Genomic DNA, 23,186 nt, shown 5'->3' with positions numbered 1-23,186 from the left:
CAGAGGGGACGCACCGGAGTCCCGGCACAGGGCTGCGGGCCGGGGGAGACCCCACACCCCAAAACTCCGGTTCCCAGGCCGGCAGCCGGCGCCTCCCAAGGCCACGTGCTCCCGCGGGGGGCTCCCGGCCCCGGCCCCCCGATGGCCCCGCAGCCCGCGCCCCTCCACGCCCCCGCGGCCGCCCCCTCAGCCCCAACAGGTGGGCCGCCCCCCACCCCCGGCCGCCGCGCCCGCCCGCCCCCGATGGGGCCGACCCGCGGGGCCATTTTGGGTTGGGGCGAGCGCGGCGGGGGCTGCTCGGGGAGCGCCGGGGCCTGCGGGGCGCGGGGGCGGCGGCCGGGGCCGGGCATAAAGGCGGCGCGGCCTTACCTCCGACCCTGTACATGTTGGCGGCCATGTCCGGGCCGGCGGCGGCGGAGGGGCCCGGGGCGGGCGCGGCGCTCGGCGCGGGCGGCCGGGAAAATGGAGGCGCGATGGCGGGGGCGGGGGGCGCCGCGGGCGTTTAAAGGGGCCGCGCTGCTGCCGCCGCCGCCGCCGCCGCCGCCGAGGCCGCCGAGGCCGCGCAGGGACGGGAGGGCCGCGGCGCGGGCGGGAGAGGAAGAGGAGGAGCGGCCGCGGGCGGCGGGGAGGGGCCTCGGGCGCCGCCGCCCACCGCGCGGGCCGTTACCGACCCCGCGCCGCCCGCGGCCCGCGCGCCCCTTCCCGGGCGGCTCCCCCCGGCACCCGGAGTCCTCCCCGCGCGCCGCTTCCCGGGTGGGCCCTTCCACCCGCACTCCCTGCTCGGCCGTCCCCTAGTGCCTTGGGGCCGGGGGGTCCTGCACGGGGGCCCCTTCCCTGGTGACCGCCCCGCTGCCCCGCAGGTGAGTCCCGCCGTGGGCCTCCAGGGCCTCCTCGTGGTGCTGGGGTCCTGCGCACTCCTCCCTGAGCCCCGCAAGGGCCCTGGAGCTCAGCGGCCCAGCCCTGGCCTCGGGGTCTCCACGCCACTCCTTCCTGCAGGCCTAACCTTTCCCCCCACCCTAGGCAGTGTGTGCCCTTGGCCTTCGCCGCCCAGGCCGCCTGGCACCCTGGACAGGTGGCCATGAGTGCCCTGGCATGGGCAGGCCCGGTGGCTGGCAAAGCCTCCCTGAACTGTGACCTGGTGAGAAGGCCACAGAGGAGGTGCCTGTGCTCAAAGGCCACCTCCAAAGTCCCCACCTGAGGCTGGAACCAGCACCTGCTGACCCGGCCAGTCCCAGCAGGGCTGGAGTCCAGGAGGGCCGCACTCTGCACCAGCACCAAAAGCACTGCCCGCAGTGGGGCAGCCGCCGTCCCTCCCGCCACCTGTCTGTCAGGATGCCTCCCTCTGTGTGTTTTCGCACCCATCTGAGGAGAGGAGAGTCCCGTGACCCAGACGCCCCAGCCAGGAAGAGCATGAGGCGGGAAGGGGGCTTCACAGATGGAGAGAAACAGGTGGTCTCAGAATGGCTTGGAGATGGGTGCAGCCTGTGTTTCGGAGGTGAGGAAAAGGAGGTGTCTCATGGCTCCAGGCTGCTGATCTGAGCAGCACCGTGGGTCACAGCCCTGCCCACTCAGATGTGGCAGGTGGGTGCCTGGCTGGAAGGAGCTGCAGTCTATCTGGGACATGCCTCCCTGTGGGACATGGAGGGAGCCCCGAGGCCCCAGTTAAAGATCTAGGCAGGTGGGATGGACGTGGTCTGGGTGCCGGGGAGAGAGCATGGGGAACCCAGCACACAGGACCCCAGCCCAGCAGGCAAGGAACAGCGTGTGCTGGGAGGAAAGCCAGGTGGGGTCCAAGGAGAGCAGGGCCGCAACGTTATGGCTGCAGAGCGGACCAGAAAGGAAAGCCCTGCCAGGATTCTCACAGGGCCAGGAACCAGAGCGGCAGGGCAGTCGTGTCTCCGTGTCTCTAGGGAGAGAGGGCTGTGGGTCCCAGGACCCATCCCTCGGGCCGCAGGGAACAGGAGCTGGCTTGCTGGTGATTGGGTGGGAAGAGGAGAGAGCCAGAGGGGCAGTGACCGACAGGGAAGGAGGTGGGGCTGCTGGTCTCCCCCCGCCCTACAGCCCCAGCCTACCTCGGCTTCTCAGCAGGAAAGCAGAGTTTCGGCCTGCGATCTCCTTCTGCCAATGCCTGGCATGGCCAGAAAGTTAGCCAGAAACACCAGAGCGTGCCAGGCAGCTGGGAGGCACGAGGAGAGCCCCCTGACGCTGCATGTATAGTGCCTGCTCCCACTGCCATCCCAGAAACAGGGCGAGCTTCACAGGGAAAACCCGGTGGACACATCCTGACAGTGGCAGACACACCGCCCCAGCCTGGAGAGGAGCCTCCTGAAAACAGCAGCCTTTGCTGCTTCTCCCAAGCGCGGGTGGAGAGACTGGCCAGTGGGGCAGTCAAGGCTGGCCTTCAGAGGGAGCACGGCACAGGGTCCAGTGTCACAAGGAGGTCCTCTGAACCTCAAGCCAGACCCCCCAGTGGAGAGGACACACACCCCCACCAGGCAGAGTGACGTTCAGTAAACTCTCAAAGACAACACAGAGCTCCGCTCCTCCAGCCAACCCCTACTCTGCCTCCAGCTCTACAAACCAGTGAGAAAGGCGGACTGCCCTTAGACCAGCACAGAGGCAAAGTCCAAAGACCTCAGGTGAGTCAAACAATAAAAACAAAAATTAAAAGAATCCATCCACTTAGTAGGAGAGCAAATAGACACTGAGGAGAGCTTCCATGTTGAGTGAAGCAGTGGCATGTATCTGGAGGCCGAGGTGGGAGAATGCTTCAAGGTGGCACGTGACCACATCCACGTCATTCAACAACAGAAAAACAAGCAGGGAGGGCGTGAGGGGCTGGCAAGGAACCTGGTGTGGAAGAAAACGCAATTGGGCTGAACGAGGTGGCTCACGCCTGTAATCCCAGCACTCTGGGGAGCCAAGGCAGGAGGATCACCTGAGGTCAGGAGTTTGAGACCAACCTGGCCAACATGGTGAAACCCCATCTCTACTAAAAATACAAAAAAAAGTATATGGGTGTGGTGGTGGGCACCTGTGATCCCAGCTACTCAGGAGGCTGAGGCAGCAGAATCACACGAACCCGGGAGGTGGAGGTTGCAGCAAGCTGAGACCACACCACTGCACTCCAGCCTGGGGCCGGCACAGTGAGGCACCATCTCAAAAAAAATAAACAAATAAATAATGAGTTAAAAAACACAACTGAAGAAACAGAAGAGGACTCCACAGGACTGTTTCCATCTTCATAGGAGCATGAATTCAACAGTCAGGAACTCAAATACTAGACGACCAACCTGCAGGATGGGAGGAAGATTTAAGAGCCAAGGAAACCCCAAAGCAGCACCTATGCTAAATTAAGTCAGAAACAGCAAAAGGCAGAATATCAAGTTACTAAGAGAGAAAAGCCTTGAGATAATTTCAGAGCAAGACAAAGTGATTAACACAATAATCTACTCATTTATTAACTGTTAAACACCCACTTCAAGCTACAGTCCACTCTAGGCCCTGGAGGATAAGGAGACAACGCCTATGCCTTCAGGGCACTTGTAGTCCAGCTGGGAGGGGAAAAGAATGAAGTGCATAAAACCAGGGCTCTGGCTCTGAAATCTCAACACTTTGGGCAGGCCACTTGAAGCCAGGAGTTCGAGACCAGCCTGGGTAACATGGTGAAAACCCATCTCTACTAAAAAATATAAACATTAGCTGGGTGTGGTGGTTCATGCCTGTAGTCCCAGGTGCTTGAGAGGCTGAGGTGGGAGGATGGCTTGGGCCTGAGAGGTGGAGGTTGCAGTGAGCCAAGACAGCACCTTTGCACTCCAGCCTGGGTGGCAGAGCACAACCCTGTCTCAACAACAGCAACAACAAAGTGATCTTAAGTCCAGCCAGTAAAGATGTAAATCAAAACAGACTTTGAGTGAGTCAAATACTGGCAGTGAGCTTTGCCCTTCAGGTAAAAAATGGCCTGCGGTGGGTGGGGGGGATACGGAAATGTCAGCGCCAGCTCCTCACCACTCACAGGCAGAAGTCAGCCTGTGCTGCCTCAGCCCAAGCCTGCTGTGCTGCTGAAAACCAAACACACCCATCTCTTAGTGCTTCTGTAATTTCTAAAAATAATCATCAGATACTTTTTTTTTTTTTGGAGACAGGGTCTCAGTCACCCAGGCTCGAGTGCAGTGGGGCTATCTCAGGTCACTGCAGCTGTGCTTCCTGAGGTCAATCAGTCCTCCCACCTCTGCCTCCCAAGTAGCTGGGACTACAGGCACACGCCACCACACCCCGCTAATTTTTCTGTCTTCAGTACAGATGGAGTTTCACCATGTTTCTCAGGCTGGTCTCGAACTCCTGAGCTCAAGCGATCTAACCACCTTGGCCCCTCAAAGTGCTGGGATTACAGGCCCGAGCCAGGCGCCCAGCCATCATAGGAGCCTTTTAAAATTGAGTCGAAGTAGCATTCATCTGCTTTTAGCAATTTTTTTCTTTAAATATTTAAAAGTGTCTAAGTAGCAGCTCCACACAGATGTCTCCATTTCCATGCATCCTTTTATCTCGTACACATTTAGAAATATCTAGGATAACCTTCAGGTAATGTTAACAGCTGTTATTCCAGGGAGGACGCTGTGGCGAGTTTTGAAAGCTGTGTTCGATGCTGTATTAACAGTGAGCGGTGTTTCTCCAGCGGGGCAGCGCCGGGCATTGTCTGGTGCGCGGAGGAAGGCCGCGAACTACATCTCCCAGGCACCCCGCTCCCCGGTCCGCGCCCCGACCCGCGCGGCCCCGCGATGGTACCAGAGCGGCCTCCGCCCGGTCCGGAACCAGCCGGTGTTACAGTTCGAATCCGGCGTGGGAAGTCCGGGGGACCACGCGGCCAACCCTGGGCGGGCTGCGAGCCGGAGACCGCGTCCCCGGGAGCCCCCAGACGCTGCCCGGCGCGGCCGCCCGTGGCGCTGCGGAGGCCTGCAGGCGGCGAGGCGCAGTTGCGGCCGCGGCGACGGCCTAAGCACCACACTGCTGCTGCGGGAATTCGGGGGCCCCACTCGCCTCCCAGCATCCTTCCTGCTCCCGAGACTGCTTCTCCCGCCCCCTGGATTCCGCGCGCCTCGGAGACCCTCCCTCCGCCATCCCCTGCAAGGTGGGCTTCCGTGCGCTCCCGCCCTCTTCTGCCCCAGGGCTTCTTGCCGGGCGCTGCGGGGTCCTGAGCTGCGCAGCGCGCCGGCCTCCACCCACCAGGTGTCGGCCGCCGCGGAGGAAGGCAGAACGGCCTCCCACAGAGGCTCTGAGCAGGCTGGGTTCAGAGGCAGAGAGCAAGGAAGGGCGCTAACAGTGCACCCGAAGGCAGGGAGGCGATCCTGGGTCTTCCAGGTGGGCCCAGCGTCACCACAAGGCTGCTTCACGATGCAGGCGGGAGGCGAGGAGAGGTGGGCAGACAGAGGCCCGGAGGGTCAGGAGGCCTCTTCGGTACAGATGGAGTACCCGCCAAGGAATGTGGGTGGCTTCCTGAGGCTGCAAAAATCAGGGAAACAGAGTCTCCCCTGGCGCCTCCAGAAGCAACAGAACTCTGCCAGCCAGCCCCTCACTCTGAGCCCAGAGATACCCATTTTGAACTTCTACAAAACTTAGCGAATTAATTTGTGTTGTTTTAAAACACTCAAAGCCGGGCACCAGTGGAACACTCGTGTAGCCCCAGCTACGCAGGAGCCTGAGGCAAGAGGATTTCTTGAGTCCAGGAGTTCAAGACCAGCCTGGGTGACATACCAAGACTGTGTCTCTAAAAAAAAAAAAAAAAAAAAAACAAGGCCGGGCGTGGCTCACACCTGTAATCCCAGCACTTTGGGAGGCCAAGGCAGGCGGATGGATCACGAGGTCAGGAAATGGAGACCATCCTGGCCAACATGGTGAAACCCTGTCTCTACTACAAATTAAAAAATTAGCCGGGCATTCGTGGCGCACACCTGTAGTCCCAGCTACTCGGGAGACTGAGGCAGAATTGCCTGAACCCAGGAGCGGAAATTGCAGTGAGCCGAGATTGCACTACTGCACTCCAGCCTGGGCAACAGTGTGAGACTCCATCTCAAAAAAAAGCCAGGTGTGGTGGGATGCACCTGCAGTCCCGGGTACCCAGGAGGCCAAGGTGGGGGTATTACTTGAATTCAAGACCAGCCTGGGCAATATAGCAAGACACCACCCCCCCCACACACACACACACAAAAGAAACAAAAACCAAATTTCCTGCATGTGTGGCAATTTTTATGGCAGCTACAGAAAACTAGTACACAGATCCCAGTTGTGACAAGCCAAGCAGTCTGCAGGCGCTGCCCCGTCCCAGCACCACCTCTGTGGGAGAGGCCTGTGCCTCTCAGTGCCAGGACCCCTGCCGCTGGCTGGCCCTGTGGCCACCTTATCCACCAGGAGGCCGGCTCTGCGTCTCAGCCTGAAGGAGGCCAGGGCTTTGCCTCTGCTGCTGCCTGGGGAAGGTGCTCTGCAGGGAGATCTCATGGAGCAGAAAGGTCAGCCTCCCCAGCGTCCCCAGCAGCCTCAGGAGACGCCCAAACGACAGCAGGAGAGCTGGTGGGATGATCCCAGCCCACCCCCACATCACAGCCATAACAACCAGGATCCTTTAAAGCCACTCAGCAACAGAGGATGGCCCAGCTCGTCACCCCCATGGCAACTGCTTACCTGTCAGCTCCACTCTGCCGTGCTTATGCCTCAGGGTGCAGGGCTCACCCACATCTTCCTGCCTGCCACAGAGCTCGGTCCATGGAACCCCATTCCCCACTTCATCATCAGGGGCCTCAGAGAGGGGGTCATGATGGCCCCAATGCCCTGCCTAAAACTCTCCCACATCCTTAAGGACACCTGCCATCACCCCTGGAGAGTCTGCCCTCCATCCATGCACCCTAGGGCTCCTGAGAAATGCAGAGGATCCCTAGGGTGCACCAAATGACATTCAGAGGACTCAGGAGAGAAGGGGGACACCTGGCTGTGTCATCTTGGAAGGTTTCCTGAAGGAGGAGGGAATTTCACTGAGTCTTACAGTAAGAAGGGGAGACAGGCAGGTGCAGAGGATTCAGGTCAGGCCAGGGGTCCAGTGTCAGGGAAGCAGGGCTGGCAGAGCAGTTAGGTGGCTTCTCAGCAGCAGGAAGTGGGGGTGGGGTCCAGGTGGACAGCACAGCCAGCATGTGCTGTCCAGGCTGCCGCATGGGCCTGGCTCCTGCCCTCACCTGGGGCTCAGGAGTGATCACCTCTGCTTGCCCCGAAGCCTCTTCCACCCAGCCACCTCCACAGAAGCCCAGTCAGGCCCCTAACAGTCAAGGGTCCAGGGCCCTTTCCCCACTCCCACCCACCCCAGGCTGGGAACCCATGCTCACAGCCCTCCTGCCCTGCTTCCCAAAGCAGTCCCCCTGCAACTCAGTGTCCCCAAAATGCAGCTGCGACACACACCCCAGCTCAGGACCCTCCTGAGGACCCTACGGCCTGTAAACAAGGGAGTCACCCTGAGGGCCACAGCCCATAGGCCCCTGCTCAAGCTGGCTCCTCACAGTTGCCCAGCCCTCCTATGCAGGCTGCCCTCTTGGCCCTTGTCCACCACCCTCACCACCATCCAGAGGCCAGAGGGCATCTCCGTCTCCACAAAGCCTCCCTCTGTGCCGGGTACCACGTTGGACCCCCAGGCTTGCTGCTTCCCACCACAGCACCTCTGGGGGCCCATGTGCCCTGCTGGGTCTTCAGAGGCAGGAACCACTGTGAGACCCTGCCCCTGGAGAACTCTGCCTGGCCCATCTCACAGCCTGGTGCAGGCAAGTGCCCAGTTCCCCAGATCAGGCCAGCAAAGGAGCTGAGTCTCTAGGCAGCGCCTGCCAGTGGGGTCTCCTGGGACACCAGTGCACCCCAGGCAGGCCGAGGTGCCCTGAGGCCTCCTCCCAGCAGCCCAGAGGGCAAGCTCCTGCCACCCAGGCCTTGCCAGGGCCCCCCTAGACTGAGCTGGGGCAGTGCAACCTTCCCCTAGGTGGCCTCCCATGGCCCCTGGCCTGGTCCCCAAGGCCTCAGGAGCTGCAGGCTGTCTGGAGCCAGGTCCTGCCAGGCCTGTTTTACCATTGTAGATGGTTTTGACCCCCTGCTGGGGCACGAAGAAGGTGCAGAGGCCACCCCAACTCAGGGCCCCCAAGGAAAGGCACTAGCAGACAGACATTGGTCTGAGTCAGGCTCTTAGGAGTGGGGTGACCTTGAGGCCTGGGCCTTGAAAGTCACATTATGCCAGAAAGGGGCACTCCGGGCCAGAAAGGTCTGGAAGGCATTGGTGGACTCACTGGACCATGTCGGGTGGGGAAAGAGCACATCCTTGTCCACGTCCTCCGACACCAGCTGGGCCACAATCTGCACGATGTCCTGCAGGCAAGGGTGGGTCAGGGAACCTCTAGGGGTGGGAAGGGGACAAGGGTGCGGCCTGGGAGCGCCAGGGCAAAGGGTCCAGTGGGACTGAGCCGAGGCAGGGGAGGTGGAGGGAGGGCGAGGCGGGGCAGGGACAGGCAGGGAGGACCCACCCCCGCGCACCCTGCAGTGGTGTGGGCCCCCGGCGGCGCCCAGCCTCTCCCAGCCGCCCAGCATGGCCAGCCGCCGGCGCTCATCAATGCTGACACTCCAGTGGCGGCCCGGGCACCTGCGCTCCGGCGGCTCGCTCACCTGCGGGGACAGGGCAGTGGGTCAGCGCGGGCCTCGGCGCCAGCTCCCCTTCGCTGCCCCTAACCAGCACCCCCACGCCCTCAGTGCTCCCCTCCTCAGCGGCCAGGGGCCTTTCTAAAGCGCCATCTGCTCGGGCTCCCGCTGCTCCAGCGGCAGCTGGCCGTGTGGCCCTCTGTGGCTGATCTGTGCCACGATCCCCTCCACCCAGTACCTGCCCCAGTTCAGGTACAGCGGGGCTGCCCCTGGACCGGGAAGTCCTCACAGCCGGCGCCCGGCTTGGCCGGCAGGGGGACCCCCAGAGCTCCAGCAATCCTGTGCCTCAGGAAAGGCCAGACTTGGCCAGCTCCAGCCTGCCCTGACCCCTCTGAAATGATCATAAAGAGAGTTAGGGAGAAAATAAAGATCATGAGCCCATACAGACAAAAGATCAGTGCCAGTGGAGGAGGGCCCCTGGCAGAGTACAGGAGACTGGAAGGAGGGGGCCAGCTGGAGGAGCCATGGGAGGGCCACAGGAGAAGGCCAGAAACAGGTGGGGTCTCCCAGGATGACCCCGGTCCCCCAGGGAGGAACTTCCCATGTGGGCTGCATGAGAAGGTTCCTCCAGATTCTGCCCAGCCAAAAGCCCACCATCCCCCACCTCTCTCACCCATGGGAAGGCGGAGATGGGAGAGAAGGGAGTCCCATGCAAAAAGTGGGATGAATGCAAACTCAAGGTGAAGCTCTCACTCCCACAAAATCACACACAGAACTGCCGTGGGATCCAGCAATTCCACTTCGGGGTGTATGCCCAAAAGAGCTGGAGGCACGAAGACAAACGGATACACAAATCCGGATCTGGAATGTTCACAGCAGCTCTCATCATTCACAACAGCAGAAATGCAGAAGGATCCCAGGTTTCCACATGGATGAATAAAATAAATGTGCCAGATGCACAAAGTGGAATATTAAGTCTTAAAAAGTAAGGAGGGCGGGCTGAGCGTGGTGGCTCACGCCTACTGTAATCCCAGCACTTGGGGAGGCCAAGGCGGGAGGATCGCTTGAGGCCAAGAGTTCTAAACCAGCCTGCAAGACCCCATCTCTGCAGAAGACGTACAAGACTAGCCACGTTCAGTGGCACATGCCTGCAGTCTTAGCTATTGGGGAAGCTGAGGCAGAGACTGCTTGAACCCAGGAGGTTGAGGCTGCAGTGAACTGTGATTTTCCCACTGCACTCCAGCCTGGGTGGTAGAGTTCAGACTCTGAAAAAAAAGAAAGGAAGTGAGAAAGAGAAAGGAAGGAAGGAAGGGAGAAAGAAGGAGAAAATGTAAGAAAATTCTGGCTGGGCATAGCAGCTGTAATCCAAGCACTTTGGGAGGCTGAGGGGTGAAGACCACTCAATCCCCTTGAACACCCCAGGTGTCGGAGGCCACAGTGAGCTAGGACTGCACCACTGCACTCCAACCTGGGCGACAGTGCAAGACTCTGTCTCAAAAAAAAATTCTGAAGGGTCTAGGGCCTCACACAGCAGCACTGCAAGCTATAAGGCAATGGACAATGCCTTAAAATCCTGAAGGAAAATGATTTCCCACCAAGATTTCCACCTAACCAAGGCATCATCCAAGCTGACAGGCAGAATAAAGATTTTCACATCTTTAGAGTCTCAAAAACTTTCACATCCTCTGAACCTTTTTGGAGGAAGCTGCTAGATGTATTCTAGCAAAACAAAGGAGTAACCAAGGAGCACACGAGGGGCAGGAAACAAAGCTCCTGCAGACGGGAGGCAGGCGGATTGTGGGGCTGTCAGGGGAGGGAATGGGGGGCTGCGAAGGGGCCCTGACAGCTGGGCTGGCTACTGCCAGCCCAGGGCTCCAGCAAGGCCACTGCCCAGGAGAAGATGCAGCTCTAGACCTGATGTGTAGGGGTCTGTGAGAGGAGAGTCCCAGATTTGTTGGAAAGTTTGGGTAGGAATCATCAGTTCATAGAAAATGGAGAAGGAGGAAGAGGAGGAGGAGGAGGAAGAGGAGGGTAAACAATGGTTTCCTCCAGAAAAAAACAAGAGCAGCACAAAGGAAACACGGCCACCCAATGGTCATGATGCCACATGGTCACTGTAAAGCTCATAGTGGAATTGGGTTTCCTTTTTTTTTTTTTTTTTTTTTGAGACGGAGTTTCGCTCTTGTTACCCAGGCTGGAGTGCAATGGCACCATCTCGGCTCACCGCAACCTCCGCCTCCTGGGTTCAAGCAATTCTCCTGCCTCAGCCTCCTAAGTAGCTGGGATTACAGGCACGCGCCACCACGCCCAGCTAGTTTTTTGTATTTTTAGTAGAGACGGGGTTTCACCATGTTGACCAGGATGGTCTCGATCTCTCGACCTCGTGATCCACCCGCCTCGGCCTCCCAAAGTGCTGGGATTACAGGCTTGAGCCACCGCGCCCGGCCTGGAATTGGGTTTCTGCTGAGTTGACAGAATGCTGGCAGAAAGATGGGGGTGGGGAGGGGCCCACCACCCGCTGTCTCCGTGTGGGGCACGGACGGACGGAACACCAGATGGAGGAATGAAAGGGGGCAGCAAAGAGGTACACGCGCACTACCCCCTCAGTGTGCAGTGGGGGCGCCTGCAAGCACTGAGAGTGGCTTTGGGGACTCCTGTTCTAAATATGTATGTGTATGTTTTTTTGTTGATGTTTTTTCATAAAGACGGGGTTTCATCATGTTGGTCAGGCTGGTCTTGAACTCCCAACCTTAGGTGATCCGCCCGCCTTGGCCTCCAAAGTGCTTGGATTACAGGCATGAGCCACCACACCCGGCCATGTATGTGTATGTTTTAACAAAAGTAATTTAAAGTTTAGAAAGTAAAGATGTAAGTAATGAGTGATCCAGCAGACACAGGAGAACATGCACAGAACTCCTGAACCTGCAGAGAATCCATGCTTTTACCAAACACACGCCACAGGCACGTGAACTGGCCACACTTCAGGCCACAGACGAAACAGACCCCAGTGCACAGATGCCCATAATACAGGGCTCTGCCACTACCAGCTGACACAGTTAGAAGTTAGCAACAGAAGGTAACAAAACGCTCCTATTGACATGGACATTCCGAAACACCCTTCTGATTACCTCCGGAGTGAAGAAGAAAATCAAGACTGAAGTGCCAACTTATTTAGAAACAAACGGTGGCAGAGTGCAGTGGCTCTTGTCTGTAATCCCAACCCTTTGGGAGGCTTAGGCAAGAAGCATGGCTTGACCCCAGCAGAGGAGTTCAAGACCAGCTTGGGCAACATAGGGATACCTCACCTCTACAAAAAATAATTAGCTGGGCATGGTGGCGTGCACCTATAGTCCCAGCTATTCGGGAGGCTGAGATGGGAGGATCACTTGAGGCTAGGAGTTCAAGACTGCAGTGAGCCGTGATGGTGCCACTGCACTCTAGCCTAGGCAACAAAGTGAGATCCCAAGTCTTAAAAAATTTTTTTACGGCCGGGTGTGGTGGCTCAAGCCTGTAATCCCAGCACTTTGGGAGGCCGAGGCGGGTGGATCACGAGGTCAAGAGATCGAGACCATCTTGGTCAACATGGTGAAACCCCGTCTCTACTAAAAATACAAAAAAATTAGCTGGGCATGGTGGCGCATGCCTGTAATCCCAGCTACTCAGGAGGCTGAGGCAGGAGAATTGCCTGAACCCAGGAGGCGGAGGTTGCGGTGAGCCGAGATCGCGCCATTGCACTCCAGCCTGGGTAACAAGAGTGAAACTCTGTCTCAAAAAAAAAAAAAAAAAAAAATTTTTTTTTACATTGGCTGGGTGTGGTGGCTCACACCTGTAATCCCAGCACTTTGGGAGGCCAAAGTGGGTGAATAGCCTGAGCTCAGGAGTTCGAGACCAGCCTGGGCAACACGGTAAAACCCCATTTCTACTAAAATATAAAAAATCAGCCGGGCATGGTGGTGAGCACCTGTAGTCCCAGCTACTCAGGAGGCTGAGGCAGGTGAATTGCTTGAACCCGGGAGGTGGAGGTTGCAGTGAGCTGAGACTGAACCACTGCACTCCAGCCTGGGCTACAGACTGTCTCAAAAAGACAAAAAATAAGAAATTAGCCAGACGTGGTGGCTGAGAAATGAACAATGAGAGCAGGACACACCAAACATGTGAGGTGTGGCCAAAGCCGTGCTCTGAGAAGCTACAGCTTTAAATACATCTTTAGAAAACGGTCCCCAAACCATGACCATGCAAATCATTTGAAAAGATAGAAAAAGAACAGCAAAACAAATGTACTGAAAGCTTAAAGATGAAATTAGGAAAGATTAATGAATAAATTAAAATTTTAAAATAATGAATAATGATCACAGGGGGTTCTTTGATAAACCAGTAAAACAGACTTCCTCTCTCCTTCCATCCTCAGCAGTTCCACAGAGATCTACCTTTATCATTTTTGCCAACTTTTTCCCTTGCTGATGTTTCACTTCATTTAGTTCCCCGCACCCCCTCTTTTTTTTTGGACCTGCATTCTTTTTTTTCTTTTTTAATATACAGGGTCTCATTCTGCCTTCCCAACAGCTGGGACTACTAGAGGCACACCAGCCTGGCTAATTTTGTTTTTCTTTTTTTGAAACTGAGTCTTGCTCTGTTGCCCAGGATGGAGTATAGTGGCACACTCTCAGCTCACTGCAACCTCCACTTCCTGGATTCAAGAATTCTCTGCCTCAGCCTCCTGAGTAGCTGAGATTACAGGCACCCGCCACCATGCCCAGATAATTTTTGTATTTTTAGTAGAGGGGGGTTTCACCATGTTGGCCAGGCTTGTCTTGAACTCCTGACCTCGTGATTCACCCGCCTCGGCCTCCCAAAGCACTGGGGTTACAGGCATGAGCCAGCAGGCCCAGCCCTGGCTAATTCTTTTATTTTTTGCAGAGGTAGGGTCTCACTATGTTGCCCAGAGTGGTCTTGAACTCCTGGCCTTAAGTGATCCTCCTGTCTTGCCCTCCTGAAGTGTTGGGATTACAGCGGTGAACCACTGTGCCTGGCCCACTTTTCTATTCAGTTTTTAAAATAGTTTCCTCATTGCTTTCAAGCACCTCTTCATAGATTCTGGTTGGTAAACATTTGAATGTTATAAATATTACAAGCATTTTTCTTCCAGACTGTGGTTTAACATTTTTGTGTCTTTGATTGCACAGAAATGTTTAAAACCTCTGCAGTCAGATTTGTCAGGCTTTTCCTTCAAGGATTTTGTGTCTGGCTTACGAAAGGCATTCACCATGTCCAGATCCTAAACATTCTCTCATACACTCTCCCAGTGATTACAGGGTCTGGGCTGAGTGTTCTGTGTGCTGCATGCGTGTTTTTTGAGCGGTGGGCGGCACTCTCGTCTTCACTCTCCCGTCTTCTAACTCTACAGCCTGTCACCCAATACCACTGGCTGAAAGGTCTGTTTCTCACTGGTCTGAAATGCCATGCTCAGCATAGACTAAATCCCCACATTCATGCACAGGTCGGCTTCAGGGGCACTCGTCTTTGCCACCTTCCGCCGCAGGGTCACACAGTTCTCGTCGCTGGAGCTTGGAGCGGCAAGCCAGGCCTTTCTCTTACTTCCAAAATTGTTGCCTGGTTCCTTTTCCAAGAAAACATTTTAAAACATCTTTGTTTTTTTTTTCAAATTATACTTTAACAAATATTAGCAATTATCTCGTATACTTCTGCATGCTTTTGAACTCGGAACAAAGCCACACGGCATGAATAATTTTATCACTGACTCACTCAGGAATAGGTCTGTGAGACTCACACTCACTGCTGCACGCAACAGGCATCCACACACTCACACTCCTAAACCCGAGGTAAGTTTGCTGTTTGACTGAAAAATGCGATGTGAACTGATGCCTGGCTGTTTGGTGTCATCTTCACCCCAGGGCTGGAATCTTCCTGTGCTTCCCCGAACACACTCACAGGCCGATTGCTGAAATTGCTTGTTTTAAACCCATTCCAACCATGTCTCTCTCTCTCTCTCTTTTTTTTTTTTTTTTGAGACAGAGCTTCACTCATGTCGCCCAGGCTGGAGTGCAGTGAGTGGCTCAATCTTGGCTAACCACAACCTCTGCCTCCCGGGTTCAGGTGATTCTCCTGCCTCAGCCTCCCAAGTAGCCATGCTCAGCTATTTTTTTTTTTTTTTTAATTGAGACGGAGTCTTGCTCTGTCACCCAGGCTGGAGTGCAATCTTGGCTCACTACAACCTCCGCGTCCTGGGTTCAAGTGATTCTCCTGCCTCAGCCTCCCAAGTAGCTGGGATTAGACATGCACCACCATGCCCAGCTCATTTTTGTATTTTTTGTAAAGACAGGATTTCACCATGTTGGCCAGGCTGGTCTCGAACTCCTGACCTCGTGATCCACCCACTTTGGCCTCCCAAAGTGCTGGAATTACAGGCCTGAGACACTGTACCCAGCGTAATTTTGTATTTTTATTAGAGACGGGTTTCTCCATATTGGTCAAGCTGGTCTTGAACTCCCCACCTCAGGTGATCCCCACCCTACCCCGCTTCAGCCTCCCAAAGTGCTGGGATTACAGGCGTGAGCCACTGCACCCAGCCCATGTCTGTCTTTTAACTGGAACACTTAGTCTGTTTTAATTGACTGAATTAAACGACATACTGGTGATTCTACAACTGTATTGCTTTCTGTTCTGCTGCTGTAGTCAGTGAGGGCATGCAAACTCATCTAAATCTAAAGTCGACAAAGCAACTCCATCATTTTTGTTTTGAGTCAAGGTTTGGCTCTTGTCACCCAGGCTGGAGTGTGGTGGCGCAGTCTTAGCTCACTGTAGCTCCTGCCTCACAGGCTCAGGTGATCTTCCTGTCACAGCCTCCCAAGTAGCTGGGACTACAGGTACATGCCACACCACTCCTGGCTAACTTTTTGTATTTTTTGTAGAGATGGTGGTTTTCTTATTGCCAGGCTGGGCTGAAGAAATACTGGCCTCCCAAGTCCTGGGATTACAGATGTGAGCAATCGTGGCCAACCTCCATCCTCTTTTCAAACACAGAAACTTAGAACACTTTAGTTCCACTCACAGGCACTACCCTGACATCTACACCACTGCAGGTGCATATATCAACTGAATCCTTTTCTGTGCATGAGTGACATCCAGTGACTGTCAGTTTCAAATTACGCACTTCTTACTTCCTCTCATTCTTTATCCATTTCAGACCTTCTGTGATCACTTTCATGCTGTTTGAGATCACTTCTTCAGAACCAAGCTAAGAGTGTACTGGGGGCGAATTTTCTTTTTTGCTTATCATTTTAAACCTTTAGCCCTCTTCATGGAATGCATTTTTGCTGGGTCTAATATTCAAGGTTGACATGACTTCCCCTGAGCACAGGCAAGCGACTGCTCCACTGTAATGAGCTCCCACGGCTGTTCACGTGGCTCCTTTGAAGGTTCTGTCTTCCAGCTGAAGTGGCTTCTGAGGTGTTTGTCTCTGGCATTCCGCAATTTCACTTTTATGCCTCTTAGCCTCTTAGTACATCATCTTTTTTTTTTTTTTTTTTTTTTTTTTGAGACGGAGTTTCACCCTTGTTACCCAGGCTGGAGTGCAATGGCGCGATCTCGGCTCACCGCAACCTCCGCCTCCTGGGCTCAGGCAATTCTCCTGCCTCAGCCTCCTGAGTAGCTGGGATTACAGGCACGCGCCACCACGCCCAGCTAGTTTTTTTGTATTTTTAGTAGAGACGGGGTTTCACCATGTTGACCAGGATGGTCTTGATCTCTCGACCTCGTGATCCACCCGCCTTGGCCTCCCAAAGTGCTGGGATTACAGGCTTGAGCCACCGCGCCCGGCCTTTTTTTTTTTTTTTTTTTTGAGATGGAGTTTCGCTCTTGTTACCCAGGCTTGAGTGCAATGGCGTGATCTTGGCTCACCACAACCTCCGCCTCCTGGGCTCAGGCAATTCTCCTGCCTCAGCCTCCTGAGTAGCTGGGATTACAGGCACATGCCACCATGCCCAGCTAATTTTTTGTATTTTTAGTAGAGACAGGGTTTCACCATGTTGACCAGGATGGTCTCGATCTCTTGACCTCGTGATCCACCCGCCTCGGCCTCCCAAAGTGCTGGGATTACAAGACTGAGCCACCGCGCCTGGCAGTACATCATCTTTTAAAGCCCTATAGACTAAGTGACTGCCTGTGAGAGCTGTCCTCCAGGATGGCATCCAGTGATTCTCAGCTCCTGGTACTCATGCCCTTGTGTCGTCCCCTCCCACATTAAATAGGATGACCAGCGCATCACAAAAAGATACTGCAGAAATAAGGGATTGTGACTGCCAAGGTGTCACTGCACCTTCCAGCTCACTCTTTCTCCAAGCACTCACCCAGGGGAAGCCAGCCACCATACTGTGACGATACTGAAAAGGTCCTCTGGGGAGATCCGTGTGGTGAGGAGCTGAGGTGGCCTGCCAGCCCTATCCCGGACTCACCAGTCATGTGAACGAGCTGCCATGGAAGCAGCCTCCAGCCTTCCTCAAGCCTTGGGATGACTGAAGTTCTGACTGCCATCTCAACCATAAGCTACTAGATCTCAAACCAAAGCCACCAGCTAAGCAAATTTCTGACCTACAGAACTGAGATAAAAATAATTACTGTTTTAAGTTGATAAGCTCTGGGGAAATTTGTCTTGCAGCAATGGGTAACTAATACATTGCCACAGGCTCAGCATGGTGGCTCACGCCTATGATCCCAGCTCCTTGGGAGGCCAGGAGTTAAGAGACCAGCCTAGGTAACATAGTGAGATCCTCTAATATTTTAAAAAACTAAACTAGTAATACATTTCCAGAATCACTATGTACATTTACAATTAAATTTTCAAGATTCATGAAAAGTCTGTTTTTTTATTTTTATTTTATTTATTTATTTATTTTTTTGAGATGGAGTTTCGCTCTTGTTGCCCAGGCTGGAGTGCAATGGCGTGATCTCGGCTCACCACAACGTCCACCTCCTGGGTTCAGGCAATTCTCCTGCCTCAGCCTCCTGAGTAGCTGGGATTACAGGCACACGCCACCATGCCCAGCTAATTTTTAGTATTTTTAGTAGAGACGGGGTTTCACCATGTTGACCAGGATGGTCTTGATCTCTTGACCTCGTGATCCACCCGCCTCAGCCTCCCAAAGTGCTGGGATTACAGGCTTGAGCCACCGCGCCCGGCCTGTTTTTTTATTTTTTGAGACAAGAGTTTTGCTCTTGTTGCCCAGGCTGGAGTGCAATGGGGCGATCTTGGCTTACTGCAACCTCCATCTCCGGGGTCAAGCGATTCTCCTGCCTGAGCCTCCTGAGTAGCTGGGATTATAGGCATGCACCACCACACCTGGGTAGTTTTGTATTTTTAGTAGACGGGGGTTTCTCCATGTTGGTCAGGCTGGTCTTGAACTCCCGACCTCATATGATCCACCTGCCTCGGCCTCCCAAAGTGCTGGGATCACAGGCGTGAGCCACCGTGCCCGGGCAAAAAGTCTATTTTTGTTTTAAATAGGGGTTGCACTGAATTGTTTTTGGGAAGCTTGGCACATTTAAAACGTTAAATCTGGCTGGATGCAATGGCTCATGCCTATAATCCTAACACTTTGGGGCACTGAAGCTGGAGGATCACATGAGCCCAGTTCAAGACCAAATCAGGCAACACAGTAAGTCCCTGTCTCTACAAAAAATTTTAAAAATTAGCTAGGTGTGGTGGCACGCAGCTGTGTTCCCAGATACTTGGGAGGCTGAGGTGGGAGGATAGCTTGAGTCCAGGAGGTCCACACTGTAGGGAGCGGTTGTTAGAGAAGCAGGAGCCTAGGAGAGCCAGAGTAATGTCATTTTTGTTCAGCTCCACCTTGAGACTAACAGAGCACATTTCTTGCAGGTCATAACCACTGTCCTAAGATGTTTACAGCTAAGGAAGCAGCTTGGTAATGCCTGCAAGGACAAACTCCTATGAAAGGAAGTTCAGATGTCTCAATACCCACAATAATATACGCTTTCAAGGTAACTGTAGTTATGCTTTAATGTACTTGCACACTAAAATGTCAAAAAGTTTCCTTTTAATCAATGGAATAATACAATCTGTCATGCTGTCAGCCCACCCACGTGTAGGTGCAGCTTAGTTTTTACATAGATTAAGACCTCGGCCAGGCACGGTGGCTCAAGCCTGTAATCCCAGCACTTGGGGAGGCTGAGGCGGGTGGATCACGAGGTCGAGAGATCGAGACCATCCTGGTCAACATGGTGAAACCCCGTCTCTACTAAAAATACTAAAAATTAGCTGGGCATGGTGGCACGTGCCTGTAATCCCAGCTACTCAGGAGGCTGAGGCAGGAGAATTGCCTGAACCCAGGAGGCGGAGGTTGCGGTGAGCCGAGATCGCGCCATTGCACTCCAGCCTGGGTAACAAGAGCGAAACTCTGTCTCAAAAAAAAAGACCTCGATGTAAGGAAAACTGCTGGCTAAGGACGCTCTGCTCTGCGATGTAGTGGCTTGCAAGATCTCACTGCACTCTGCGGCTCGCCTCAAATTGCTTCCTGCATGAGATCCAAAAACCCTCTCTTGGCATCTGCATGGAGACCCCTTTTCCAGTAACACTGTGATCATGCCACTGTACTCCAGCTTGGGTGACACAGTGAGACCCTGTCTCAAAAACAAACACATGAACTCTATCCATCAAATAATGAGACACGTTTCCATGAGGAGTTCTACGTGTTATTCAGTACATTTTATGGTGTTTTTCATAAAGGAATTTAACAATAACAGGTTTATTTCCAAGAACTTCGTAGTTACTCTTGCTAAATGGAAGAACATCCTTCTTTTCTATTCCACTTTCGGGTTATTTTTACTGTGCCAAAAAGCCGTAAATGGAGACCACATATCCAAACTCCCTTTTTTATCCTTACTCATCTTTCTTAAATTGGATTTTCCAAGTAGGTAACATATTAGCTGCCAATAGTGATTTTCAACTTTTTAGATATTTATACATCTCACTTTCTTGATTTACTGTACAGGCTTCGATTTTCCAGATATCTATACTTCTTTTATTTACTTTTTTGAGATGGAATCTCCCTCTGTCGCCCAGGCTGGAGTGCAGTGGCACAATCTTGGCTCACCGCAAACTCCGCCTCCCATGTTCAAGCAATTCTCCTGCCGCAGCCTGCCAAGGAGCTGGGATTACAAGCACTCGCCACCACGCCCAACTAACTTTTGTATATTTAGTAGAGATGGGGCTTCACAACATTGACTAGGCTGGTCTTCAACTCCCAACTTCAGGTGATCCACCCACCTTAGCCTCCCGAAGTGCTGGAATTACAGGCATGAGACACACTGCACTGGGTGATTTTCCAGAATATTGTTTAATGTCACAGTGGTACCATGCATCCCTGTCTGCTTCCATCTGAAATACTTCCATGGTGGTCACTGCAAGCTCTTGAGAGCTTCCCTTTGTCAGGCTAGAGATGTCCATCTCTTTCCACTTTATCCAGAACCTACAGGTTTCTATACTTCTTCTATTCTTAAGGAAAGATACTGGAATTTATTATTACTTTTCAACATCCACTGAGATAATCATGATTTTCCACTTATTGTTAATGAACTTTATTTAGATTTCAAAATTCTTTTACCCTTGGGTTACAGTCTTCTTTGATTTACATACAATTTCACGTATTCCATATACGTTCACTGGGCACCTGCTCTGTGCCAGGCCCCATCCTAAGCACTGGGACAGAGCTGTGAACAGAGACCCACGCCTGCTCTCCTGGCAGGCGGAAGCACGCAGGACCCATCCTTATGGCTGTGAAACTCAGCCTTTCAGGTGCTACTGGATTTGGTTCAGTATTTACTCAGGATTTTTCAATCTAGGGCCACAGGTAGACTGGCACGTTGTTTTCTCCTTTTTTTTCTCCCTCTACTCTCTTCTGGCACTGGTACTGGGTGATACCAGTTCCATACCAGAAGTGGCTCTGGGCAGGTGAAGCTTCCCCAGTGAGGATGACTGATTCCTTGTTTGGGAGTGTCGTCCACCTGTAAAGTCATCTGGGCACCCACATTTTTTAGAGAAGATTTCCTGTCCCCAAACTAAAAGCCTGTCAGGTCAGCAGAGATGCAGCCATGCCCCCTTCCCACCCTTGGCCAACAATCTCATTCCCTCATTCCTCCACTGCCCGCCTGCCCGCAGAGCCCTTCAGCCCACTCTCCTGCCTCCCAGCCTCATCCTCAACAACTATTATCCACAGCCACCTGTCCATCTCTTGGAACTACAGACGCAGACTGGCTACCCCTGCCCAGGAGCCACCAGGTCCCTGTGTCCTTGCAGGACCTGGGTCCCAAGCATGCTCCTCCCACATCCACATCTCTACCCTTTCAGGCACAGTGCCCTGTCCCCAGCCCTGCGCAGGATGGAAGCTTCACACCCTGACCCTCCTCCCGAGCAGCCCTCACTAGGCAGGTGACCTCTGTGTGTTTACAGTCTGGACTGTCAGGAGATGCTCACCTCCCAAAAGCCACTGCAGCTGCTGGCTGGGTCACCCCACTCCCCGGCACCTGACACCTTCATAGGAACTTGAAGGCATTTGGGCCTGAAGGGCATGACTGGGAGGGTACAAAGAGGGCTCAGTGAGCAGCCATGGGACATACACGCAGACCCACCTGCGTGCACGGCTCAGTGAGCTCCCCACACTGACCTGGCTGCATGACCAGCACCAGCCATTAAAGCGTTGCCAGGGACCAGGAGCCCCTGCAGCCATCTCGCATAGCCTAGATACATCTCTGAGCCTGGCTTTCAACCTTCCGAAAGTGGAAGCACACAAGTGGGGGTCTGGCTTCCTCTGCCCTCAGAGAACGTCCTGGGGCTCAGCAGCTGTGTCCCGCCACTCTCACTACTGCGCCAAGCACAAGCCTGCAGCTTGCTGTACAGTAGTGGAGAGACCAGGAGATGCTTCTCGTTTGGGGCTGCCACAAGCAGAGCTACCCTCAACACTTTGTTTCGGTCTACTTTCAGTGACAGATCCTTCTCCTAACAGCTGACCCAGCTGGTTGGGAGGACACTACTCCTGCTGGAGACCCTGCTTTCTCTCCCAGTTCCTGCCACCTTCAGCCTGAGGTAGGAGGTACTGGGGAGGGCGGAGGCAAGTGTGTTGTCTTGCCTCCCTCCTGGATTTAGGAGACCTCTCTACAGAGCCCAGCAGAGGCCTGTGACCCACGTTCTGGAGGCAAGTGGGGTGCAGGTCCATCTTGGTGCTCGTACAGGGCCATGGGAAGACAGTCCCCCAAGTCCAGCATCTGTTTCTTGTCAGGCCCCACTCAGCCCTCCCCTGAGGCTGCCCATCATGGCCAGCCTGGAGTTTTCAGGCGGGCGGGGGCCAGGAGGATGGCCTCAGTCAGGGTTCATTCTGCTTACCCAGTCCTGAGTCTGCAGTCCCTGCTGAGCGCTGCTCTGGGTACTGGGCGGGCAAGAGGCTGCTGTAGGACACAGTGGGGGCCGCCTGTGCTCTTGGGAGACCTGCAACTCCAGCTTCTTGCCCTGAGGGGCCAGCTTCCTGCCGTCCATCTCTAGCACTAGCAGACTGCTTGTCCACAGCTCTGAGATCGGGGGAGGGAGCAGGATGAGGCGGGGCGGGGCCCCCAAGGCCACCGTGTGCCCACCAGTACCTGAGTCCCTGGGGTCAGATGGTGGCAGCGTCAGGGTCTGCTAGGGTCGCCTTCCAGCCAGTGGTCAGGCATCACTGGGTGGGGCTCACCGGGGAGCCCGACGCTCGACCCCTCTGGGTGGAGCGGATCCCCCAGCTTCCGCCTGCAGCTCTTCTCCACATCAGCCCACGGAACTGTCCTCTCTGCCCCTGCCCTCCCCACCCCGGGAACCTGGTCAGCCTTCAGCCGCCTCCCCGCACGCACTCCACGCCTCTGCCAGGCCCGGCTTCAGGGGCATCCGCCCTCAGCCAGCACTGCGGGCACGCTCCCAAGGCCCGGCCTCGCGACGCCCGGGGCGAAGGAAAGGCCCGGAGCTCTGGCCGCCACACTGCCCCCGCCCCTGAGACCTCCACGCCTCACCCCAGCGGGCCCAGCCCGAGCCCTTACGTGCCCGCCCTCTCCGGGGCGAGTGCGCGGCCGGGAGAGAAGGGCTCAGGACACACGCTGGAAGCCGGGGGCACCCTGGGGTTCGCCGCAGGGCCGGGCACACGGGAAGGCGGTCAGCGCTGGGGGGAACGCGAGCCGCCGCGGATGGAGCGGCCACAGGGTGACGGGTGGGGTCCACTGCGGCCCGAGGGGCCAGCTCCCCGCTCTGGAACTTCCGCTGGCACAGGCCCCGCCCCCGCCGGTTCCGGTTCCGCTTCCGGCCTGCGCCGCGCCTGCGTCCTGGGCTCCGTTTCGGGGCATATGGGCGGGCGTGGCTTCGTGGTCCCCGGCGCAGACCCGGGCTCATCGCCGTTACTGCCTGGCGGGCCCTTCTGGGCGTTGGCCTCTGGGGTCCGTCTAAGCGCAGACCTGAGCTTTGAGTTCCTCCGCCCGAGCCCCTTCGGCCT

At 55.0% G+C, this 23,186-nt stretch overlaps 2 protein-coding genes across 7 annotated transcripts in view; both read right to left on the bottom strand.

Annotated features, from left to right (window-relative positions):
• MTA1 (metastasis associated 1) overlaps positions 1 to 2,125 on the bottom strand; it is a 58,843-nt gene extending 56,718 nt beyond the window's left edge. For 3 of the 5 annotated variants that reach the window (XM_039462945.2, XM_074394395.1, XM_074394398.1), the window contains exon 1: positions 370 to 607. In XM_039462945.2, coding sequence (XP_039318879.1) covers positions 370 to 397 — 28 coding nt within the window. In that variant the 5' untranslated portion in view covers positions 398 to 607. Of the gene's footprint in view, positions 1 to 369; positions 608 to 1,194; positions 1,217 to 2,072 lie in introns of those variants that run through there. The other 2 variants (XM_074394397.1, XM_074394396.1) reach the window with 2 other exon arrangements.
• Positions 2,126 to 5,341: 3,216 nt separating this feature from the next.
• Positions 5,342 to 22,979, bottom strand: TEX22 (testis expressed 22). Of its 2 annotated transcripts, none has more exons than XM_074394400.1 (3): positions 22,064 to 22,979; positions 8,551 to 8,679; positions 5,342 to 8,385 (listed from the first exon to the last, which is right to left on the bottom strand). In XM_074394400.1, the coding sequence occupies exons 1-3, from the start codon at positions 22,211 to 22,213 to the stop codon at positions 8,206 to 8,208; spliced, it is 459 nt and encodes a 152-aa protein (XP_074250501.1). In that variant the 5' UTR covers positions 22,214 to 22,979; the 3' UTR covers positions 5,342 to 8,205. The 2 variants fall into 2 exon arrangements, with proteins under 2 accessions (XP_074250501.1, XP_074250500.1); XM_074394399.1 differs by having other exon boundaries at positions 5,342 to 8,679; positions 22,064 to 22,245; positions 22,741 to 22,979.
• Between the last annotated feature and the right edge of the window lie 207 nt (positions 22,980 to 23,186).

Source organism: Saimiri boliviensis, chromosome 2 (genome assembly GCF_048565385.1).
Source record: "Saimiri boliviensis isolate mSaiBol1 chromosome 2, mSaiBol1.pri, whole genome shotgun sequence".
Taxonomy (NCBI): Eukaryota; Metazoa; Chordata; class Mammalia; order Primates; family Cebidae; genus Saimiri; species Saimiri boliviensis.
This window is presented reverse-complemented; position numbering and strand designations above follow the sequence as displayed.

Bases quoted from the DNA above. Each gene is read 5' to 3' on its own strand.
- TEX22 (XM_074394399.1), bottom strand. From the start codon at position 22,213: ATGGACGGCAGGAAGCTGGCCCCTCAGGGCAAGAAGCTGGAGTTGCAG. The intron at 8,680-22,063 runs GTAAGCAGAATG...CTGTCCCCGCAG, and splicing joins GACTGCAGACTCAGGACTGG to GTGAGCGAGCCGCCGGAGCG.